At 42.3% G+C, this 23726-nt stretch overlaps 1 protein-coding gene across 2 annotated transcripts in view; it reads left to right on the top strand.

Moving 5' to 3' along the window:
* fkbp10a (FKBP prolyl isomerase 10a) overlaps window positions 1–23726 on the top strand; it is a 273156-nt gene that overhangs the window by 166171 nt on the left and 83259 nt on the right. For both annotated transcript variants that reach the window (XM_079829365.1, XM_079829366.1), the window contains one exon: window positions 17647–17789. In XM_079829365.1, the coding sequence (XP_079685491.1) occupies window positions 17647–17789 (143 nt within the window). The remainder of the gene's footprint in view (window positions 1–17646; window positions 17790–23726) is intronic.

The raw sequence follows: 23726 nt of genomic DNA on the forward strand, positions 1-23726 counted from the left end.
GAACACTCTTCAATAAACTGCTGGTAAAACACTACCATAACCAGAAAATATCTTATTTTCTGTCGACAGGGGACATTAGTACCTTCAACCATCAGATCAACTTCAGTGACAGAAGCGATGGCTTGGATTTTTTCAGGATAGGTAGCAATACCGTCTGCACTGATGATGTGACCTAAACATTTTACAGAACTCCGCAAGAGATGACATTTCATCGGAGCAAGCTTGAGGTTATGATCCTTCAAACGCTTAAACACAATCTCCAGTCACTCTAATGACAACTCTTCAGTGGGCGCAAACACCAGGACGTCATCCAGATAACATAATAGGCTGTTGAAATTCTGATCCCCGAATATAGTCAACATCATCCGCATGAAAGTGGCCGGACTGTTACACAGCCCCTGCGGTAAACAATTATATTCGAATAACCCAAAAGGAGATGTAAACACTGTGTATTTCCGGTCATCTTCATGAACTTCTACATTATAGTAGCCAGATATGAGGTCCGTGGTTGAAAAATAGGCATTTCCACCCAACGCAGCAAGAGCGTCTGCTTGATGGGGAAGGGGATGTGCGTCTTTGATTGTGCGAGCATTAATCCAACGAAAGTCTGTGCATATTCTCAAGTCTCCTGACTTCTTCCAGACTAAGACAAGAGGTGATGCAAACTTGCTACATTATTTTCGTATGATCTCATGTTCTTCCATCTCATTCAAATCTTGCCGAAGTCTGTCATATTGATTCGGAAGGCGTCGGTATGGCAAACGAAAGGGCTTGTCGTCACTCAGGCAAATGCGATGAACAAAGCCTGTTGCTTTTCCACAGTCCAACTTGTGTCTGGAAAAGATAGAATGGTACTGAGAGATAAGCTGAACAAGTTTCGCTTTGCAGACACATCGCACAACATCCAAGTCAGATAAGCCCAAGGGAGAAGTAGGAGCTGTGTATCACAAAACGTAGCCAGCGTTGATGATGGGTCTCCTCCCTGAGGGTGAGCTAAGAATTACATTGACCCTCACTCCTCTTCTTCATCATCTCCCCAGGCGCTTCTTACATCCGGCGTGGGTGGACCCGTGATGATGATATTCTAGGGCCCGCCTGGCTGGTCAGTGAGTGCACCCCCCTCAGGGCCGTAGTAGTGGTGCACCTAAGCATACATATTGTGAATTAAGCTTGTGGGTGGATATCATGGCGCGCCGCAGGCGAGCGGGTATGTCCCCTATAAGGGGGAAAAATATTAATATATTTTTAGACTTATGCTCCCATAGAGGGCTTCGGGGATCGCTATGGATCGTTTGGATATTTCTGTAGGGCCTGTATTTCCCCTGTTAGGTGGCTAGAAAGATCATTACACACCAGTTGCTTGGGCTCCATGGTAGTGCTGCTAGTAGAGAGCCAAAAAAAAAAAAAAAACACATATATAGATATATATATATATATATATATATATATATATATATATATATATATATATATATATATATATATATATATATATATATATATATATATATATATAGAAAGAGCCTATATGCTCATTGTGGGTGAAGAACAGTTTATAGACCTCCCAAGATCTTAAAAATGTGTGAGTAGCTCTGGGTAGGCACCTCTCATTCCTGCGGGTATGCTAGGCGTATATTTTCTCCTAGTTTAAGCTGGTGACTGGTAGCCTCCTCGGGGTAAGGCGGTTTGTTTCCTCTCTCAGTATAAGCTTTTCGAGATGCAGGTTCAGACTAACGCTAGAACTACAGTTAGATCTAGAGCCAGATCTAGTATATGACTGGCACATCTTCCCGAGTGCCTTTGTGCTGGTTAAAAGTTGCCCTCTCGGGCCTTGGGTATAGATCTATATTGGCCTAGGCTTTCTAGGGATTACGGGGGCATCCGCTAAAAGCGCTGGCGCCCAGGGCAACTTCACTGAGTGAATGTAGTTTTTTAGTATCCCTAATGTCAGCCTCCTCTCATGTAGAGTCGTCCGGCCAAGGCCCGCCCCCTTCTCTGCGTTCTGGGGTCTTCACTAGTAATGCAGGTTGGTGCTGTGCAGAACAGAGCCCCCCAGAGCTAGTTTCTTTGAAAAGCCGCCAGCTTTTGGCAGGCTCTGGCCCTGTTTATATGTCCTGGCCAGGTGGCAGTACTCCTCTGATAGGGCAGGGTAGATTTGAGTATCCCACTCCTAGCTCTGTATCATTCTGCCTCACCCATGGCTGGGGTTGAGCAGCACTTCGCAACCTCTGTTATATGTTGGTTTGTAGTAAGCTCCCTTGAAGCCAGAGCATTTCCATGGCTGACGCCCTCGCACGGAATGGTAGGCCGCTAATGAAAGTAGGACCTCCATGGAGGTGGGTGGCGTATGTAGTACTCCCCCTGTTTAGAGAGTCCAAGGCATTTTTTGCCAAGTACTCTGCTATGGGCAATGTGATTAGGTTCCAGAGCTTGTAGGCGCTGCTGGTAAGACTGCACCGTCATACAGTAGGCCCCAGGTGGCCTCTGGGATCGATCAGCCCCAGGATGGGGCATATTAAAAACCAGTCCGCTTTGAGCAGCCCGCTTGGGCAGTCTTGGCAGTAGACTCCAGGACAGGTAGTAGGCCTCAGCAGGCCTCCTTGCGAGCAAGTCCCGACGTTTGGGGAGGTTAGCAAATTAATAGCTGCAACCTAGATAGGTAGTCAGCCTTGGTAGACCTCTTGCAAAATCGGCCCCATGTATATTGAGATATGTGTTTACTCCCCAACGATGTCGGCTTCAAGTAGCAGAATTCCCAACTAATAACCCTACTTAGTAGTTGGATGTTAATTTTTTCAGCCAACAGAGAGGCTACTTCCAGTCCAGGGTTATAGCAGCCAGTTTTTCATGCCTGCCACCAGGAAGCCGTCCCTGCAGGCCTGCTATAAGGTAGTAGGCCTCACCAGGCCACCCTGAAGGTGGGCTCCCGGTTGCCAGTCGCCGAGGCAGTCAGCATGGATTGGTAGCAGGTAGTAGGCCCCTTCAGGCCTCCCTATAGGCTCGCTATCGGGTAGTAGGATGCGAGTTCCTGGACCCCAGCCACCTTAACAGCAGGCATAAATTGCTTGCAGGAAGCAGGCCTCAATAAAACCTAGGGGTGAGCCCCGGGACCAGGATGCCTCTGGCAGCGGGATGTGGGACTATCAGGTAGTAGGCCTCACCAGGCCTCCCTCAAGGTTTGCCATTGGGTAGCAGGCCTCGCCAGGCCTCCCCTGAGAGCACGTTCCTGGGCGTCAGTCACTTGGCAGTTAGCATGAGCTATTGGCAGGTAGTAGGCCTCACCAGGCCTCCCTGAAGGCCCACTATCAGGCAGTAGGCCTCACTAGGCCTCCCTGAAGACTTGTCGTGAGGTAGCAGGCCTCACCAGGCCTCCCCCGAGGGCATGTTCCTGGGCTTCAGTCACTTGAGAAACAGTTAGCACGGGTCGCTAGCAGGTAGCAGGCTGCACTAGGCCTCCCTGCAGGCCCGCTATCAGGTAGTAGGCCTCACTAGGCCTCTCTTGAGGGCGAGTTCCCGATTTAGGATGCTCGGGTAGCTAGCATAGCTTGCTATCAGGTAGTAGGCCTCTCCAGGCCTCCCTGAGGGTGAGTTCCCGAGTCAGGATGCTCGGAAAGCTAGCATAGCTTGCTATCAGGTAGTAGGCCTCTCCAGGCCTCCCTAAAGGCTTGCTGTCAGGTAGTAGGCCTCACTAGGCCTCCCTGAGGGTGAGTTCCCGAGTCAGGACGCTCGGCTAGCTGGCGTAGCTTGACTATCAGGTAGTAGGCCCTCTTTAGGCCTCCCTGAGAAAACGAGTTCTGTTTTCCAACTACTTTGACAGTTGGCTTCGGCTGCCATCAGGTAGTAGGCCGCACCAGGCCTCCCTTTAGGCGAGTTTCTGAGTTTGGATTCTCGGGCAGTTAGCATGTGCTGCTATCAGATAATGGGCCTCACTAGTCCTCCCTAAGGGGTTGGGTTCTCAGTTCGGGAACTGTTAACTGGCATAACACTGACAGCTAGTGGGGACCTGCTATATGTAATCTGGCCTTTAGCCGGCAGCATCTGAGGATGGTCTTACCCTACCTTACCTTGATGTTGCTTCTGCTACTTGGTCCCCAAGTGAGGGAATTTAGCCTACACCCTGGTTTACCTACCAGGCAGCCTTTTTGAGCTCCCCTCTTTTTGATGGTCGTCTGTGAGCCCATAGCTGCCGGGGTCTAATCAGACAGTCGTAGGCCCCTCGCAAGGCCTCCCAATTAGATCAGCTTATAGGCCAATCTGGCCTCCTGAGTGTTTCTATAAGATAAGAGCTCAGTAGATCCTGGGATCGAGCAGATTAACTCCCCTCGCTAGCAAGGGTTGAAAGCGCTATGCTGAGTATTGCTCTCCAGGATGCCCGTCTCTGATATCCGGTCTGAGGAGGACACTGCCAGCTCACAGTACCTTGGGCTGGATGCCTCCCCAGGAGACAAGTGTCCAGAGGCTCTGTTCTCAAACAGACAAGGATGGCCCAGCCGAAGTGTCCCATGGAAGCGGCCCTAGGGCCCCCTAGCCACATTCCCTTAAAGGAGCCCCTTCTGTTGAATTGGTTGGATCCAGGCCTTTGAGCGGCCTGGGTAGGACTTCTCTAGTATTCGAAGTTTCCTACTCAGGCTTATAGCTTGTGTGACCAGAGGGGGAGTGGTTCAGGCATTTCACTGGAATTTGCTTGTCCTGACAGTTGGCACTGCCAGTAGGCATGCACTCCCCTTGGCATGACGGCGTGGGTATATCGTTCCCCGTAGCGTCTTTCTGACGCAGCGCGAGTTCCCTTTCGAAAGGGAACGTCTCCGGTTACGTATGTAACCTCTCTTCCCTGAGAACAGGGAACGAAACTCTGCGTCTCACTGCCATGCCTCGGGGCCTGCCTGCCAAACAGGCTGCCTTTGCAAAGCTCCCTTATATACTGCCTGGTCGCACCTTGATGACATCATAGGCTGTCGCCGGTCAATAGGATTGCCGTGATTTGATAGTAGTTCAGACACCTGTCAGAGAACAGAGGTTACATACGTAACTGGAGACGGTTTGACAGCACACCAGTACTCAGCAGTTGTGGTAAGATCATGGAGCTCATGGTGCAAGCCATTTACCCACTGTCGAGCATTGCTTTTGCCTCAACTGTTCCACCGATAATCACTGAAGTGTAGAAAAGATCCTAATATGGCTCAAGTTTCTGTGTATTTTGCAAGACAACTGTACATTCTGAACTATACTCTTCACATACACTTATATAGAGAGATTCCAGATCACAATCCAAAAATGATGGGGGATCATCACTTGGCCTTACACTCACCCCCCTCCACATGCAGGCCTATTCGTTTCCTGTACGTGGAAGAGCATCCAACTCAGGCATCCTATCGGCAGCTGTGCAGGCTTTGGCTTTAGGACAAACTACACGTGAATGACCTGCTTTGTAACAAAGAAAACACAGATGATTTGCTCTGCAGTGGAAATGGGTGGTGTGGCCAATATCTCCACACACCTCACTGCTTCTCTGTGACTTAAACGCATGACGCTCTGTACCAGCCTGATTTCTTGATTGCCCTTGGTCCAAGACACATTCTAGCATTGCTAAGATTCGTTCCATGGCTTCAACAGGCTCTTTATTTGGAGTTTGGTATAGAACAGACTCAGGTTTAACAGTTGTCTTAACCTTTGTTCCAGTAGGCTGAACAGCAACGTCCTGTTTCAGAAGGGGAATGGCTGGGGGCACTCTAGACACAAAGCCACATCGTTTCTCTCTACCATACTGCACTTGAAAATTAGTGAAAGCTCAGGATCTGGACAATGTCTGATAAACATTACAGTGAGCTCAAGAGACAGATCATCAGTCTTCTTATTTTGTCTCTTTAACCTCTTAACCGGATTGAGGACGCATACGCCCTCAAGCTTTATTTGTTTAAATTAGCTCAAATTACTGTCAGATGTAAGTAATTACCATGACAATCTATACATCATTTAAAAGATCTAAGAGTCAAGCTTCCATTTTTTTACCTCTGTTTTATTCTCAAAGCCTTATAGTGACAGTCATTTGTTAATATGTGTCAGGAGTTATGAATATGAAAACCGCGTCGGTACCATTTGATTGTAATATGAGCCTCAGCTGCTATCATTCATAAAAAAACTCCTCCATTCTCCTCACAAAGACTCGCAACAAATCAACATCCCTCAGGGCTTTTAGTTCAAACGTGTGCAGATGAGGAGAAAAATTGATAGATTCTCATATGTCTGTGTCAAATTTCTAAACAGAGGAGTATTTTTTATTCAATACTTCCTCAAAATGCGTAGATGTAGCCTAATCATGAGCGACGGAGTCTCTTATGTGCTGTTTTCAATTCATACTGTCAGTGATTACAATGAAGACAAAAGAATAATTTAATAAGAGCCATAACCTGGCCAGAGAGGTGTGAAAGTGTTCTGGGGAGACTGAAACTGAATGGGCAGTTTGCACCTCAAAACAATAGAGACAATAAACTGAATGGTAGCTTAGAAGAGATGGCAATACACATCAGTTAACATTTTAGAGAAATCTCAAAATAAAATCATATGACATGATCTTGAAAAACATTTAATACAATTCAGAGTTTTAGGGCCCTATCTTGCACCCAGCGCAATTGACTTTGTACACCGACGCATGTGTCATTCCTATTTTGCACCCGCGCAAAGCGCGCTTTTCCCTCCACAGAAGCACGTCGCTAAACTAGTGAATGAACTTGCGCTACCTGGGCGGTTCAGCGCAAAAAAGGAGGCGTGTTCCGGCGCAAACAATCCCTGGTGCTATTTTGCTGTTCCATTAAACAATTGCGCCACTGACCAGAAAAAACCTAGTCTAAAGTCAGTGGCGCGTTGCGCGTTGTTCATTATGCTATTTTAAGGGCGCATGCTTGACCATAATGTATAGCGTGCACAACGCGCATACACTTTGCTCATGTAATCTACACAGATGCAACAGTTATTTTTGCAAATCATAAATTGTTGCACTAAAAAAATATTAACACATGAGATGACGGAAATCATTGTGGTGTGCCACGAAGATGTGAAAAAAATAGGCATAAATCTAGCTTACAAATGATTCAGGCTAATTGTAATAATTAAGGATAAGACCTGTTTGCCCAATAGTGGCAAGACATATATGTATATAAGGACATCTGACAAATTGGTTTGTCCGTCAAGAACCAGGAAAAAAAATCGACTGAAAAACTGAAAAAACTGAAAGACTGAAAAAAAAAAGACTGTGAAATCACCTTTACCATAATGTACAACATTACAACTTCACTTCTCTGTCTTTCACTGCTCTTACAAGAACATCAGTCTCCTCGGCTGTGAACCGCTCCTGGCGTGCGCCTGGTAAATACGCCATAATAATAGCAATCCATAATGGAACTTGCGCACCTGCTTTTAAAGGGAATGTTGGATGACGCTCGGATTGGTTTATTCACGTTACGCCCAAACCACACCTATGAATAATGAAGCTACTTCAGACCAACCCATTTTAGATTTGCGCCGGGCGCAAGAGCCATTTATCCCGCCGGGAAAATAGCAACAGCGCCGAGACCCGCCCACAAAGTTACTTGCGCTTCACGCTTTGACACTTGCGTTTCAGATCGTTAAAATAGGGCCCCTAGACTTATCATCTTCAGATTTGAAATATAACATGGTCAGACGTGGCTTCAGCTGTAGTGCACTTCTAGATTGCTAAAATGCCAACTTCAATTTTATTTTCATAAAGATATTTCATACAAATATATTTCTAATAACTTTACAAAACTTTGAAGCTTATTATAGCTATTTTTGATTATGATAATAATTACAATTTTTAATTTACAGTAAACTGCCAAGTGTCTGCTTTCAAATGACGCCATACTTATGATTTTAGTGCAAAGGAATCATTAACTGTAACGGTTTTAGTCTGATTATGCCATTTCTTAGGATTTTTTCAAAAGCGGGGGTGAAGGCTTACAGGTTAAACAGTCCTCTGCCATGTCCATGGCTCTATTTAGCCTCAGCCAATAATCAAAGGGCTCCTCACCAGCTTGTGGGAGTGTGCCATAAAAATCAGCTAATGGCATGCTAGAAAGAGCTGTCACTGAAATGTTGTTTCAGCAAATCAAAAATAGGACTTGGACTTTTGGACAAATCAATAAAGGGGTTACTGCGCAGGGCCACTCTCACAACTTTCCGTGCCTGCCCCATAAGCCTACTCATGACTTCATCAGCTTGTTCTTCGATCGGCGTCCCTACTTTGCGTAAGTATGACATCACTATAGCTTCCCACTCATGTATGGTGTATGGCTCAGCCCGTTCACCTCTGAAACAAACAGGTTCTTTGATTTCAGATTTTAGGACTCTGTTCAAGATGCTCTACTTGAACTGCCCACTTTAGACTCTAAACAGGAAACAATGCTCTCCCCAATAGGGCGTCCCATTCGTTCCACCATCCCCACTATTAATTCCATCGAGTCATTTCCTCCCATCAAACTCGGTTGTTTGAGTCCACTTTCTCTGAACTGGGGTGGTGGAGGACTTGAATTATTATTTACATCTTGCACAGTATCTAACGCAGACATTGGGGTAGATGTAACAGGAGCATAATCAAGTCTGCCTCAACTGATGGCATGGGAGAAAACATGTATAGACCTCTACCTCTTCCAAAACTGTTCTCTGACTTGATATGCAATACTGACAATATCAATGATGAAAAAAAAAAAAGATTACTCCAAAAATAGAATAAAATTGGCCCCTCTTTTTATCTATTTTTCTTTCTTTCTTTCTTTCTTTCTTTCTTTCTTTCTCTCTCTCTCTCTTTCTTTTTTTTTTTTGGGGGGGGGGGGGGGGTCATTTTCTAGTTTCAGAACTTACATTTACATTTAGTCATTTAGCAGACGCTTTTATCCAAAGCGACTTACAAACGAGGGCAATAGAAGCAACTAGAGCAGTCAAGGGCAACATGCAAGTGCTGTAACAAGTCTCAGTTAATCTAGCACAGAACAGTTTTTTTTATAAATAAATTAGACAGACAGACAATGAATAGAATGATAAGTGCTATTCTTGATTGGTCAGGTGCTGCTGGAAGAGATGTGTCTTTAGATGTTTTTTGAAAATGGCTACAGACTCGGCCGCACGAATTGAGATAGGCAGTGGGGGCGGTCCAGGAAAAGGTCCGTGAGAGCGATTTCATGCCTCTCTGGTATGGCACCACAAGGTGTCGTTCACTGGCAGAACGTAAGTTCCTGGAGGGTGTGTAAGTCTGAACAAGCGAGTTTAGGTATATTGGTGCAGAGCCAGCGGTTGCTTTGAAGGCGAGCACCAGTGCCTTGAATTTGATGCGAGCAGCTATTGGTAGCCAGTGCAGACTGATGAAGAGAGGCGTGACGTGCGCTCTCTTTGGCTCATTAAAGACCACCCTCACCGCTTCATTCTGGATCAGTTGCAAGGGTTTGATAGTGCATGCCGGAAGGCCCTCTAGAAGAGCATTACAGTAGTCCAGTCTGGAGAGAACAAGAGCTTGTACCAGTAGTTGTGTGGCATGCTATCATGCAAATAGTGCAAATCTGCAGGACCGGGTTGTTGCAGTAATGTGGTCAGTGAATTTTAGCTGATCATCAATCACAACCCCAAGGTTCCTGGCTGTCCTGGACGGAGTTATGGTTGATGAGCCTAGCTGAATGGAGAGATTGTGATGCAGTGCTGGGTTGGCTGAGACCACAAGCAGTTCTGTCTTTGCAAGGTTGAGTTGCAGGTGATGTTCCTTCATCCAGGCTGAAATGTCTGTTAGGCAGGCAGCGATACGAACACCAACCGATGGATCATCTGGTTGAAATGAGAAGTAGAGTTGAGTGTCTTCGGCATAGCAGTGATAGGAAAAGCCATGTTTCTGGATGACAGATCCCAATGATGACATGTAGATGGAGAAGAGAAGTGGTCCAAGCACTGAGCCCTGGGGAACGCCAGTGGCTAGATGATGTGACTTAGACACTTCACCACTCCATGACACCCTGAAGGACCTACCTGAGAGGTAAGACTTGAACCACTGGAGAGCAATTCCTGAGATGCCCATCTTCATGAGAGTTGACAGGAGGATCTGGTGATTAACTGTGTCAAAAGCAGCAGACAAATCCAGTAAGATAAGTAATGTGGATTTGGAGGCTGCCCTTGCCTGTCTCAGTGCCTCCGTAACTGAGAGCAGGGCAGTCTCAGTTGAGTGGCCGCTTTTGAAACCGGATTGGTTGATGTCCAGGAGGTTGTTCTGTTCAAGAAACGTAGAGAGCTGATTAAACACAACCCGCTCAAGTGTCTTTGCAATGAAAGGCAGAAGGGATACCGGTCAGTAGTTTTCTAAAAGTGCTGGGTTCAGAGAGGGTTTCTTAAAGCTACACTGTGTGATATTTCCCCCCATCTAGTGGTGAAAAGGTATATGACCATCCAGTGAATTTTAGTTTCTGTTCCTCTCAATTCCGATTTCGTTTCAACTCCTACGGTGGCCGATTTAGTCCAAGATTAACATGGCTTCCAGTTCGACCTCGTCCACATTCGACACGGTGCCTGTGGGATATTCTGTGCGCAGTGGGATGGTTGGAACTCAACTGGCCTAATTATTCGGCTAGAAAGAACTGCAGCTAATCCAGAGTGAACTTTGATGATAGTAATGTTTATTCAGTCATCCAATTGCAAGGCATAAACAGGTTTGCGTGGATATGTACATAAATGTGGTTTCTGTGAGAGAACAAATAAGGATGGTAAATATACATACACAGTTAAGAACTGTATAACTATACTTATAAGTTACATTTGTATAATGTAACCGTAAACCAGAGCTTATTGTACCATATATAGGCGCTAAATGCAGCTGCATTAAAAGGAGCGGAGCTGCCGCTGCTGCTGCTAACAAGCGGTGTCCGGTTACAAAAGTGTGTGCGCCGCTTTAACGTTAGCACTGCAGTGCGCTCTGTATAACAATTGTTAATTTGCCGATCAGACCTGATACATATTTCCATCAACATACATTACAAGCAAATATTTTCTAAAAACGAATAAACATTGTTGATAACAAAATAACTGAATGATTATTCAAATAGGTGAGCATTACGCTATTGTATGTTTACACAAAAATACTTTTGAGGTGACATCAACTGAATTACGCGATGACACACTCTGAAACACATCTACAATGACAATAACTATTATTACTTACGGAGTTATTAACACACAGAAATACCACACAAGGAAAAACAGACTTTTGAGGAATAAACAAGCCAGGAAAACTCTGTATAACTCTGTTACTGGACGCTGCTGAGATGAAAACTCTCTGCACATGCACCAGACAAGTCTGAACAAGTTGACGCGCATATGCGCGAGGCAGAGAATTTTGCACAGTGCCATCGAGTATTAAAACCGGTTAAAACGCGAAAGGCGAAGCTTGAATTTACGGGTATGTCCCTCTTTGGCTAATGTACTTTCAAGATGGAGGGGCAACATGGCGACCACCGTTAGATCCCATTACCTTATGTATTTTCAATGGCATATTATAAACTTACGAGAAAACTTTATTACTTGAAAGAAGTAAATATACATTAATGAGCACATATATTTTTGACAGAACTAAGTGTTTTTAGCTAAGAATAGACTAAAAAAGTTACACAGTGTAGCTTTAAGCAGTGGGGTTACCCGAGCCCCACTTAAATTGCTTAAATGCTGTGGGGAAGGTCCCGGTTGTAAAGAGAGGTGTTGACAATGTGAGTGAGTGCAGGAGTAACTGAAGAAGAAATGGCCTGAAGGAGGTGGGTGGGGATAGGGTCAAGCGAACAGGTAGTGGGATGATTGGAAAGGATGAGTTTGGAGACTTCTGCATCAGAGAGCAGAGAGAAGGAGGGGAGTGTGTGTGTGTTGGTTGTTGAGATGTGTGTGTCAGTTTGTGGAGTGGAGAATTGGCTTGCGATAGTGGAGGTTTTGTTTGTGAAGAATGATGCAAAGTCATCAGCTGTAAGAGTTGATGAAGGAGGGCGGGGGGGGGAGAGGACAAAGGAGCGAAGAGAAAGTTTTTAAGAGTGTGCGAGAGTCAGAGCAGTTGTTGATTTTGTTGTGATAGTATGTAGTTTTAGCAGTGGAGACATTTGCAGAGAAAGAAGCAAGAAGAGACTGATACATGGTAAGATCAATAATGTTTTTAGTTTTGCGCTACTTCCTCTCTGCCAGTCCAGAGCGATGTTCACGGAGAACATCAGACAGCCTGGGGGCAGAGAGATCTTGGTAGACTGACACAAACAAACTGTCCAACGCCATCAGATAAAGATGCTAGGACAACAGCCAGACACCTCTTAGAGGGGAATAAGAAGAACTCTTGTACCAAGCCCAGGAAGGACAAGACATCTCATTTGTCCACATGCAGTTTCTGCCCTTCACCCAAATCCCTAGTGTCCTGGTCTATGACTGCCATAAAAATTCCACAGGACCTAAGCAGTAGTGGGTAAAAACAAAGACCACAATGATCCATCTAAATCCATTCATAACTATGTTTGGAAACCTTAAGACTGATGTAAAGTACACACATTTCATACTTATTCAGAGAAATAAGTATTCTCAGTGACAGCTATTTGTAATGCAACATCTTACACAGAATCTGCTGTTAATGAACAAATGAATGAACAGTTCAATCTTTTCCCATCATGTTTGGTTTCTATTTGTTTAGAATATTGCCAAGGGTATTCTGATGGTGGTTTGGAAAGTGAGAAATGCATTGGTAAACTTTAAAGACAATTTAAAGACTTCTAACTGTGTTCAGTATGCAAATGAGTTCCAAAGGAGAAAGGAGGGTGAGCCTCACTGTGGACCCCCTCTGTTGCCAGCAGCCAATCGCAACACTGGAATGGAGAAATGCCAAATTGCAATCTCCTCCTATTTGGAAAATGATAAAGGTACCCTTTCAACAGACACACCTTGTTCTGAGTTTCTCCTTGAGAGAGACAAACAGTTCACCAAGTTCTGAGTCTCCCCAGCAAGGATGAGACTGTAACAGTTCACCAAGTTCTGAGTCTCCCCGCGAGGATGAGACTGTGACAGAGCAACCAAGTTCTGAGCCTCTGGTTTATCTAGAGAGACAACAAAAGATCTGAGGATCTGAGTCTACAGCTTGTGAGGCAGCAACAGATACGACCACGTTCTGAGCCTCCAGCCTGTGAGGAAAGAGACATTAACAACCACTACATTCAGAGTTTTAGTCCAGCGAGACGACTACAGCACGTCCCGAGTCTCCATGCCAGAGAGACCAAAGCTAATTGACTAAGTCCTGAGTATCTGACCCACAGAGTCAGAAGACACACGGAAACCTTTGAATGCGGCTCCTCTGTTTGTCTTCAACTCCTCTGCGAAGCTCCTCATGAGCACAAAGAAAGAGGAGCATATTACCCCAGTGTTGGAAAGTCTGCACTGGCTTCTAGTTAAATTTCGGATTCATTACAAGGTTTTGCTCTACGTCTATAAAGCTGTCCACGGTCAGGCCCCAGAATATATTACAAATCTGATTAATCTGAATTCTAGTAGACCTCAAAGATCGTTAAATTGCCGACTACTCGCATTTCCTAAAACACACCTGAAATCTAAAGGGGATCGGGCATTTTCTTTTGCTGGTCTGAGACTGTGGAATACCCTTCCACCTGACATCAGATCTTTACCCTTAATTAGCACTTTTAAATCTCGATTGAAAACATACTTGTTCTCTATGGCTTTTAACTGTTGATTTTTTTAAATGTATTTATTACTTTATTTCTTTATTATTATTGTTTTTTTTTCTTTCTCTGTTATTACTGATCTTTGCTTTTGTTCTGTTTAATTATTGTTCTAGACATCCTTTCATTGGTATTGTTCAGCCCTTTGGGCTACTTTGTAGTGGAAAGGGCTTTACATACGTAACCGAGACGTTCCCATTAAGTCGGTCACTCTCAACGCCATGTCGGTGTACCGACGAATAGGAATCCCTACCAAAGTGCCATGGCCTCTGCCCCCTTCCAGTGCCCTGTGTGAGCCACCTGAGCTCTCTTACCTGATGAGACTGGGCTCACACCAGGAAGTCCATCACTGCTGTGTATTGGATAACACTGGGAAAGTGTGCCCTAGTGAAGGGGATGCTGCGGAGCCCACATTGTACCCCGAAGGAGTTATGTGGAGTACAATGCTGAGCCGTAGCCCGCAACGGAGAAGGGGGCTCAGTCCCACTGACGGGAAGGATCTCCTAAGGGAAAGACACAGGCTTCCTGTGGAAAGGCCGTGGAAAGATCCCCCCAGGCTCACTCATATAACCCCAGCCCAAAACTGGTTCTCAAGGATTCAGTGGCAAGGGGCCTGATGTCCGGCACCAAGGGTGATGGAGGACTCACAGAGTTTGCTTCTGGAGAATATGAGCACCGGAGCGCAGCAAGCCAACAAGAGCCCGGGCCTCTCAGTGCTTCCACCCGTTTGAGGTGAGAACACAGGAGGAGACTGGCTCTATAAACAATCAAAACACAAACAAACCCCTTCATAACAATGTGATTCCAGGCATTTTCACCCATATTCCATCGCCATGCCTCTCATATGCTACTTGCAACCTTAAAACCACTTCCTCCCTTTGTTGCCCTCTAGAGGACAGGAAGAAAAATGTCACCCCTGTACCAGGGTAACCGTTACATGTTACACAGAACAAACATGAAAGTACACATCTGATGATGAGCATGAGCCGCGTGCTAAACAAACACACTACACATGGACAAAAGAGTGTATACTGCCCAAGCAAAACTACTTGCTCACACGAGACCAAGCGAATGCTCATACTGTACACTCACATTGGGGGGAAAAACACATGGAGCTTTAATGTCCGAAGCCTGAACCAAAACCAAACTAGAAGTAAATGCCAGGATTCAAACACCACTATATAAATCCATATAAAATCCTATACAAGCATACTGAATGTTTGCGTATATATGTTATTTAAATAAACTTACATGTATAAATTAGACATATATTGTTTACATATATTGTTTACATATATGGCCTCCGATCTTTTGAATATTTCTATCTAATATAACCCCTGACCTGTAAATTTGCCAGAATAATAATCATACACTGTTTGTTAATTGGCCAGAGGAGAACTTGCACCCCGACTGAGCCTGGTTTCTCCCAAGGTTTATTTTTCTCCATTATGCCACCTGATGGACTTTTGGTTCCTTGCCACTGTCACCTTTGGCTTGGCTTGCTCAGTTGGGGACGTTAAATTTTCAACTAAATATCCAAATAAATCTAATTAGTAAACTATTTTAACTATATAAACTAAATTACTGATCTGCCCACATTGTCACTGTATGATAATTGAAACAAGCTCATGACATCACCGTTTTCCCCAGAGCGGCTGTACAGCCGAATCAAATTCTGTTGCATTATTTTCCTGTTTAACACTGTGAAGCTGCTTTGAAACAATCTGCATTGTAAAAAGCGCTATATAAATAAAGTTGACTTGACTTGACTTGACATTAACATACAGTTCCATATAAAAAGTCATCATATAAATAATTTTAATATATGTATATATAATAATTCTTCTATGGGTATTTCATAGATGGTATAAACCTATATCTTCATATATCATGAGAATGTATATATGTGCTAATAATGTATTGCCTTATATGAAACATATATGACATCACTACTCGCATATAGGGACATATATGTACATATATTACATTTCCGTATGGGTTGCTTCAGTATATTCCTTGTGCTTTCTTATTACGTCAGGGTTATAATCGTGATCAATGCCAGACAAAACCCTTTTTCCTCCACGCAGTTCTCAAAATTTCCTCAGAAAGTTCATAACGATTGATCTTGGTGGGGCGTTTTCTGGTAGCCGTGGAACGAGCGTGCAATGTGCTCTCTTAAAGGGGTGATGAACTGAGAAATCAACTTTCCCTTGAGCTTTTGATATATAAAATGTCATGGTAATATAAGAAAATCCTGTAAGTTTCAGAGCTGAAAACTTCTTGGTTAAGCTTGTTTAGCTTTTATGACACCAGGCCCAGAAAACGAGAGCTCTCAGAATATGCAGATCTCTTACGTAATAGGACCTAGACACTGCCTCTACAGATAAATATGCTTCTGTAGCCTCGCCCACCGACTCGTGAGCTAAGGATTGTCCCTGCATAAGCTTCCTTCTGAACACACGTGAGTAGGTTAAAACATGTGTTTTTATATGTGTTAGTTTTGCATAACATTACAGATCATTGAAATCATTGATTACACACCCTAGAACGCTGTCACAGGGTGGAGAAGGTGTTATTGAATTGGTTCACTCGTGATCGGACTTGTAACATTATGGGCCAGGCGCGAGTGTGTGTGTCTCCCCATCCATGCGTGTGTGTGTGTGTCCGCGTGACGTGAGTGAGTGTGTGTGTGTGCGCGAGTGAGTGTGTGTCCGCCGCGCTAGTGTGTGTGTCCGCGCGAGTGAGTGAGTGAGTGAGTGAGTGAGTGAGTGAGTGAGTGTGTGTGTGTCTGCCCGCCCGCCCGCCCGCGCGAGTGAGTGAGTGAGTGAGTGAGTGAGTGAGTGAGTGAGTGAGTGAGTGAGTGAGTGAGTGAGTGAGTGAGTGAGTGAGTGAGTGAGTGAGTGAGTGAGTGAGTGTGAGTGCGAGTGCGTGTGTGTGTGTGTCCACGCGAGTGAGTGTGTGTGTGTGTCCGCGTGAGTGAGTTGTTCCATCACTGTAACAGAGTTTGTAGGTTTAGGGAAGAAGGAGGCGGGAACCGGTGAACGTTCAACAACTTTTTAATCAAATAATAAACACAAACTGAAAGTAAAAGCGGCAGCCCCTCACGGACTACTGCCGCCGCGCACACACATAACAAAACGTAAACAAAACACAACGTAAATTCCAGGCCTGGTCCTCTCTCGTCCTGCCCTGGTGTCGCTCGTCCTTATATGCCTCTGTGCTCCCTCATGAGAGGACTCGAGACCGGTGTGCCTCACTCATTCTCAATCACACACACCGATCTCACTCGCTCCTCCCATGTCCCTCGCTCGTCAACCTTGCCACAATCGCGAACGGCCTTCTTGGTCTTTTATCCTCTCTTCTAACTGCGTCTGAAGTTTCAGAACCTCCACCATTATGCTTTCGTTGCGCAATATCATGTTACATGTGTGTTGCATCTTTGTATGGATCCAGATTAAAAGGTAGTGATTTTCACCTGACTAGTACTTGTTCACACTTTCCCATGTGTTGATGATATGATGTTAGTTGGTCAATTTATGCCAGGGCCAAAAAAAGTTGTTAAGTTAATTTATGTTGGCTAATGAAGCTTTTTGCAATTACTAAAATGCATCTGATCTGCACAATTATATAGAAATTATGTGAATCGACACCAAACAGCAAACTTTACAAAAATGTATGTCACTACCAATACTTTCGATGTACAAGATAATTATAATGTACAATATTTAACTTTAATTCTTGGGAAACCTGCAAAGCATTTTCTGTGAATTTTTATTGGAAGTCTGTTTATAATTTAAGTTGAATGTGTTACTTGTTTTTGAGTTTTACTGTGTTATATTTCCTGTTGTATACAATTATTATTATTATTATTTTGGAAATGTTGTTAGCATTGTTAATGCATTGTCTGCAGAGATGACTACCCAGAACCCCCACATGTCACGTTAGGTCAAGGGAAGTTGATCTCTGGCCTGGATGAAGGTTTGCAGGGCATGTGTGTGTTAGAGAGGAGAGAGATCATTGTGCCACCCCACCTCGCACATGGCACCAATGGAGGTCAGTAACCATTTTATCAAAATAAACTTTTATAACCAATTTTTTAGATCAATCAATTCAGACTGCACAAAGTGATGTTTCAATGTAATTGCACCAAAAACATAGTGAAATAGTGAATCTCCGGTCCCACTTTATATTAGGTGGCCTTAACTACTATGTACTTACATCAAAAAATAAATGCAATGTACTTATTGTATTCATCTTGTATTGCAAAACACTTTTGCTGATAATGAGGTGGGATACGGGTAAGGTTAGGGACATGTGTGGTGGTATGGGTAAGTTTAAGGGTAGGGTTAGGTGTAAGGGAAGGGCCAACAGTGTAATTGTAAATGTAACTACAGAAATTAATTACAGATAATTACATGCAGGTAATTTTTAAAATGTAAGTACAATGTAAAAACATGTATGTACACAATAAGTGCATTGATCAATTTAAATGTAAGTACATAGTTGTTAAGGCCACCTAATATAAAGTGGGTCCCAATCTCCTTACTAGGTTTCCAAAGGCTGTTCCAAAAGGTTAGCAGAAAAATTATGATACTTTCTGAAATAGCTATTTATTGCAGAACTTCAAGGAAGTGTCACATTTATATCCTTTGCTTAGAATCCCAAATGGACATATTTATATATTTACATGCCCATCAAATTACATTTGAAATCTACATTCAGGTTGCAGCCATATTGTGAATACAATATTTATATGAATAAGTATGAATCTTAATATTCTTGTATTGTTGTTAGAATATTCTTCTACAATTGTATTTCCGTTCTCCGCTGTAATTTCTCTGGAGATTCAAGATGCTGCCATACATTATGCTCAGTTATTAGGGGCCAAACCCCTCAAATAGCGGACCGGTCCATTCCGGACCCTGGCTTGGTTCCAAACATTGTGTCTTACAGTCCGTTTGTAACCAAGCCAGGGTCCGGAATGGACCAGTGACAACAACAGAAAAATTGTCATTGTCACAATGACAACAACAGAAAAATTTGACAATTTCTACTGTTTAAAGTGAACAGCGCATCCAAACAAGTGAGCTGTTCACACCACAAGCGCTACCGCTCAGAGTCGTTTATGGTAATGATCTTACGGCACTTCATTCAAGCCCTTTCCATTCTGTACCTGTTGCTTCTCTCTCCCGCTCAGTGTTAATTTTGACAGCAAATTTTTATTTAGTTTTAGTCATATTTTAGTCACCTGAATTGTTTTTAGTTTTAGTCTAGTTTTAGTCAACTAAATATTATACGATTTTAGTCGACTAAATCTACAGTAGATTTAGTCTCCTAAAATCAAATGAGTTTAGTTAAATTGTAATACATTAAGCATTACATAACCGACTGTCACTTGAACTGACATTTTGACATCATTTTGTTTTTGACATTAAAAATACACAAAAGAGAGCTCAATTCACTTTCTTTCTTTTTTTTTTAAACATCTGTATAGTTTTTATAACTTTGTATTTATGTTTTAGTTTGTAGGCCATATCAGGTTAAGCTAAGCCATATCAGGTTAAGCTAAAGCTTCAAATAAGTTTGTTTATTTATTTTTTTAATTTCAGTTGAAATTTATTTAATTTTAAGTAATGAAGTTTTTTTAAATGGTTTTAGTTAACTATTATAACCCTGATACTTTATTGAATATGTGTCAAATAATGATCTTTCCTCCTGACTATGAATTAAATGGGAATTAAATTAAATACAGTGTATTGTGTAACCAAAAACTAATATATAATGCGTGACTTTTAATTATAAATAAGCTCAAAGTACACATTGACTCTTATTTTGAAATGCGCCTTACTATTGCAGTTGCAGGAGCTCATTCAAGTTCAGATGATGGAGATAAAATATGCATTGTTACAACCGTCTAACATATTACTATATAAACATTGTAAAGTAAGCATTGTCATTATTCATCAGCATTAGTTCATAAACAATTGCCTGGCATAAATGTGCGCTATTCATTGATTGTGAGCCAATCTGGAGCGCTGTATTGGGGATGCGTGAGCCTGTAGACTAGAGCGTGCAACAGCGCCATGTTTTCCAGCGGTTAGATCAGCACGTTCAAATCAAATGTGCGCATCTGTTACACAGGATATCAGTTCTGACTCTATCTCTTCCCTAATCGTCCCTCACTAACATTTTCGTCTCGTTTTTATTTGTTGACGAAAATGACAGTTGATTTTCCTCATAGTTTTTGTCATCCAACACTAGTTTTTATTTAGTTATCGTCTCGTTTTTGTCAGTGAAAAGAGGTTGTTGACAAAAACTATGACAAATGACTGTAATTTTTTAATTAATTAGTCATAAATATATGACTATATCTTTGGCAATATATATGGCAATATCTTTTAAATAGTTTGACATATCGGCACATAGTTATTGAAGGGATCATCGACAGCATGTCCTGAAGGTACCTGAGAAGTTTGAACACAGTGCCACCTAGTGATCCAGATATATGAGGATTTTTGCTAAATCACATAACGTTTTTGATATTTGCTGTCCCCGAGAAATACCTCTTCAAAGTTGACCATGCGTTTCTTGAGTTATGCTAGTTAGCTTAGCATTGCTAACCAAATGCCATTCTTTCTAATGTGGCTCTTCAGCTATTAGGTTAACCATAAGCTGCATTAGCAATAAGGTAGCTTAGCATGCTCATCTGGTTAACATGGCAAGTAATGCTTTTGTATGCTCATTCTCACACTGAAAGCTTTCCATGGCAGGCTGGTGAATGTGCATCAACGTTTTGCTTCATGGGTTTGAATCCATTGTAGCACATGCCCAGACTCTGGCCAGAAATGGTGCAAAAGCATTATACTGATAAAAAAATATGAATGTAGTGTCCGTGACGTCACCCATAGGTTTCTGAAGAGCATTTCTGAAGCCTAAAGGCCCATTTATACTTCTGCGTCGAGTGTACGCCGTAGTGTACGCCGTAGGCTACGCGTGTAGCCGACGCCGTCGTGAGCATTTATACTTCTGCGCTGTTGTCTGCGTCAATGTGCAATTCCACATGCAGACGCTAGAAGGCAGTGTCCTCGGGCATGTTGGTGTAATCAAGACAACAGCCGAAGAAAAAGCAGCTTGATGTGTAGAATCTGTACATTCATGTCGTAATATCAGCAGCAGTGAGAGAGCGGCTTTTCTTGCAGCTTGAGTTGTTGTATCTAATACAAATTAAGCATCTCTAATTGATTAGTAAAGTTAAATAAGGCGATCTGGCGCTGGAATGCATTTGTGAAACCATGCGGAGCTCGTGGCCGCTGTTTTCAGCAGCGGTGGCTCAGCAAGCGATTGTTGTTGCGAAGACTTCATTCACGAAATATACCCTAATGTGTCCCTGTTCTTGATATACAATTACTGATTAACATCTTTGGTTTTAATGAGAAAATAAATAAACTATATTCAGCGGATCTATGTATTTATTTACTACCATAAAGAATCGCTGGACTGCAAAATAGCAGACGTAAGGATATCATCCAATTTCTGGACACACACACACACACTCCTATCGCAGATTTTTTATTTATTTATTGACCTGAGGGAAGGGTTCTGGCAGACCAATCACAGCGCTTGCGGTCCGCGTAGAATTGACGCGTTGTTAAATTTTTGGAGAGGTGCGCGTCAGGCTACGGCGTATCCAACGCGTCTATGCGTAGGGTACGCCGTACCCTCTGCGTGTACTCGACGCAGAAGTATAAATTGGCCTTAAGTGCTGCCATTGCCATCTTGGCAGCACGTCACTCCCGGATAACTGAAAATGGGCAAAGAGGAGCTAACAGGTGGAGTGGGTGGAGCTAAAAGACAGCAGACATCTTGGACTGGGTATTCGCAAGCTCTCAAATCGATTAGATTTCGATTCTCGATTCTCGATTCGATTTTCAATTTTCGATTTTGATTCGATATTCGATTTTCGATTTCGATTCTCGATTCAACTCAATGAATATAGATTTAATACAAATACTATATTTATAAAAAAGAACAGTGAACATAAGTTTACAAGTGGGTAATTAAAAAGAAATTAAGAGCCACAAACCTGTATATTAAACTCTTTTTATTTGAGGTACACTTGGGTACATTAAAATAGAACCCATCTCTATATTTCAAATGCATACAATTATGTTAAATACAATACAATTTTGATTCAAGATGAAAAATGTATGCTAAAAAAATGTCATAACAGTTGCATTTCTTGATCAAACAGGATCAGGTTATTTTATTTTTAAGATAAAAGAATCATAAAATCTTCCAACATTAGCTGTAACATGGAGGCTGCAAGCCTATCAACAATGTAGGACAACTAATACTCGCTTATTGATAATAGTTCACCCAAAAAGAAAAAAATATATATGTATTCATCTTTTGAACAAAAAAAGAAGATATTTTGTAGAATATGGGTAACCAAACTGTTTTTGGTCTCTGTTGTCTTTTTTTTTTTTTCAATACTATGGAAGTCAACTTTTGTATTCAACAGAAGAAAGAAATTCATACATTATGAATTATACATTATATTCTTTCGTCAAATTCATAGTTCATAACAGTTCATAACACATATACATCGTCTAAATTAAAATTTCACAAACTTTTTGTGGCCATGAACCGCACATGATTAGCCTCAGTGGCCGGACCCCGGTGCAGCCACAAATATCATAACTATAGGCCTACTGTAATTAAGACATATATTCAAGAAATATATTAAAAACAGAAAGACTCTATAGTTTCGGACTTACTCAAAGGCCGAGGAAACAGGCCAGTGGGTTCGTTACGCAAGTCAATCCATTCCCAGCGATCTTGGTTTGCTTCTTTTTTATTAAATATACAGACAATTACTTGATGAAACATAGATCAAAATTAAAATACAATTTATACAAAACGAAATTCACTTTAAAACTATGTTACTATATATAAAAAGTATTGGCTGTGTTCTCTATGCTAAATACGTTGGTACATGCTGGTGTGCTTGTGCTATGTTTAATAATAGTCAAGTCAAGTCAAGTCAACTTTATTTATATAGCGCTTTTAACAATGTAGATTGTTTCAAAGCAGCTTTACAGTGTTAAACAGGAAAATAATGCAGCATAATTTTATTCAGCTGCATAGCCATTCTGGAAAAAACGCTGATGTCATCAGTTCATTTCAATTATCATACAGTGACAGTGTGGGCTTTAGATCAATAATTCGATCAGTAATTTAGTTTAAATGGTTAATTTAGTTTATTAATTAGATTTATTTCAATGTTTAGTTGAAAAATTGAGTGTCCCCAACTGAGCACGCCAAGCCAGAGGCAACAGTGGCAAGGAAACCAAAACCCCATTAGGTGACCTAATGGAGAAAAATAAACCTTGGGAGAAACCAGGCTCAGTCGGGCTGCCAGTTCTCCTCTGGCCAATTAACAAACAGCGTATTATTATTATTATTATTCTGGCAGCTTTACAGCTCAGAGGTCATAATAGATCGGAATATTCGAGGGACCGGGGGCAACATGCTGGAGACGGGTTTATTGAGGATGATGTTGATTAAATAATTATTAAAGCGCTATATTTGAATGATCTGAGGCAACACGCTGGAGACGGGTTTATTGAGGATGACATATCGATTTAAGTATTATTTAATTGTAATATTCGAACAATCTGAGTCAACACGCCGGAGACGGGTTTATTGAGATGCCGTGTCTCAATAGTGGGAAGTTCCGATCATTTTACTGACTCGGATCTTTGAATCTCGTTCAGCAAAATGAACAAATCTTTTTTCAAGTCATTTCGTTCATTTCAACAGAATCTAATTAAAATATTACATGCTACATATTTTCAACACATTTAGTACTTTTGGAATAAAAAATAAACTATAAGCTAATGCAGCCATGGACAAACTCTGAGAAAAGTTTGAGAAAAGAAAATATTAATGGTAAATGGACTGCATTTATATAGCGCTTTTAACAGACCC

Source organism: Gobio gobio, assembly GCF_949357685.1.
Source record: "Gobio gobio genome assembly, chromosome: 11".
In the NCBI taxonomy this organism is placed as follows: Eukaryota; Metazoa; Chordata; class Actinopteri; order Cypriniformes; family Gobionidae; genus Gobio; species Gobio gobio.